This window comes from Mandrillus leucophaeus, unplaced genomic scaffold, assembly GCF_000951045.1.
Source record: "Mandrillus leucophaeus isolate KB7577 unplaced genomic scaffold, Mleu.le_1.0 Scaffold29, whole genome shotgun sequence".
NCBI classification, from domain to species: domain Eukaryota; kingdom Metazoa; phylum Chordata; class Mammalia; order Primates; family Cercopithecidae; genus Mandrillus; species Mandrillus leucophaeus.
In genome coordinates, this window is record NW_012103031.1 from 323,029 (window position 1) to 324,046 (window position 1,018).

The window sequence follows — 1,018 nt, forward strand, 5'->3', positions numbered from 1 at the left end:
GATGGTGGGTTTTTCCGTGGGGATGGTGGGTTTTTCTGTGGGGATGGTGGATTTTTCCGTGGGGATGGTGGGTTTTTCCGTGGGGATAGTGGGTTTTTCTGTGGGGATGGTGGGTTTTCCCATGGGGATAGTGGTTTTTTCCGTGGGAATGGTGGGTTTTTCTATGGAGATGGTAGTCTCTTCAATGGAGGTGGTGGTTTCTTCAGTGGGGATAGTGGGTTTTTCCATGGGGACAGTGGGTTTTTCTGTGGGGATGGCAGCCTCTTCTGTGGAGATGGTGGTCTCCTCAGTGGTGGTAGTGGGCTCTTCTGCAGGGACAGTGGGCTTTTCTGTGGAAATGGTGGGTTTTTCTGTCGGAATGGTGGGCTCTTCTGTGGGGATGGTGGGTTTTTCTGTGGGGAAAGAGGGCTCTTCGGTAGGGATGGTGGGTTTTTCTGTGGGAATGGTGGGTTTTTCTGCAGGAATGGTGGGCTTTTCTTTGGGGACTGTGGGCTTTTCTGTGGTGACGGTGGGTTTTTCTATGGAAACTGTAGGGTTTTCTGTGAGGCCGGTGGTTTCAGAAGGGCCAGTGGAAGAAACTGGAGATATGGGAGGAAGCTCTGGTAGCATTTTTACTGAAAAGAAAAAAAAAAAGAATCCCTGGAGTTTAGTCAAAACCATACCACCACCCTCTTCACTACCATCTAATTGGAGTGGGCTCCAATGGGCGACTTATTTACACCTTTCTTTCTACTCCCAACCCCCAACCTTCATTCACTCAACAAACAGTAATATATGTCAGATATTGTGCCGGGTACGAGAAAAGCAAAAATGAATAGGATATGGGTCTGGCCTTCAAGATTGCAGGGGAAGGAAGGAGTTCTGGATCCAGCCCCCAAAATCCATGGTATCTAAGCCACATTCACCCAAGCAAACATCTTGAAGTGCAGGGGAAGGAGAGGTGGGTAGAAGATGGAAAATAAAGCCAGCTGGGTGAGAATTCGGACTCCAGGGAGGACCCGCAATTATTTTTTATTTT

The 1,018-nt window shown here is 48.5% G+C and overlaps 1 protein-coding gene across 1 annotated transcript in view; it reads right to left on the reverse strand.

Annotated features, from left to right (window-relative positions):
• ZAN (zonadhesin) overlaps positions 1 to 1,018 on the reverse strand; it is a 92,835-nt gene that overhangs the window by 71,170 nt on the left and 20,647 nt on the right. Inside the window, 1 exon segment of the mRNA XM_011985821.1 lies at positions 1 to 614. Coding sequence (XP_011841211.1) covers positions 1 to 614 — 614 coding nt within the window.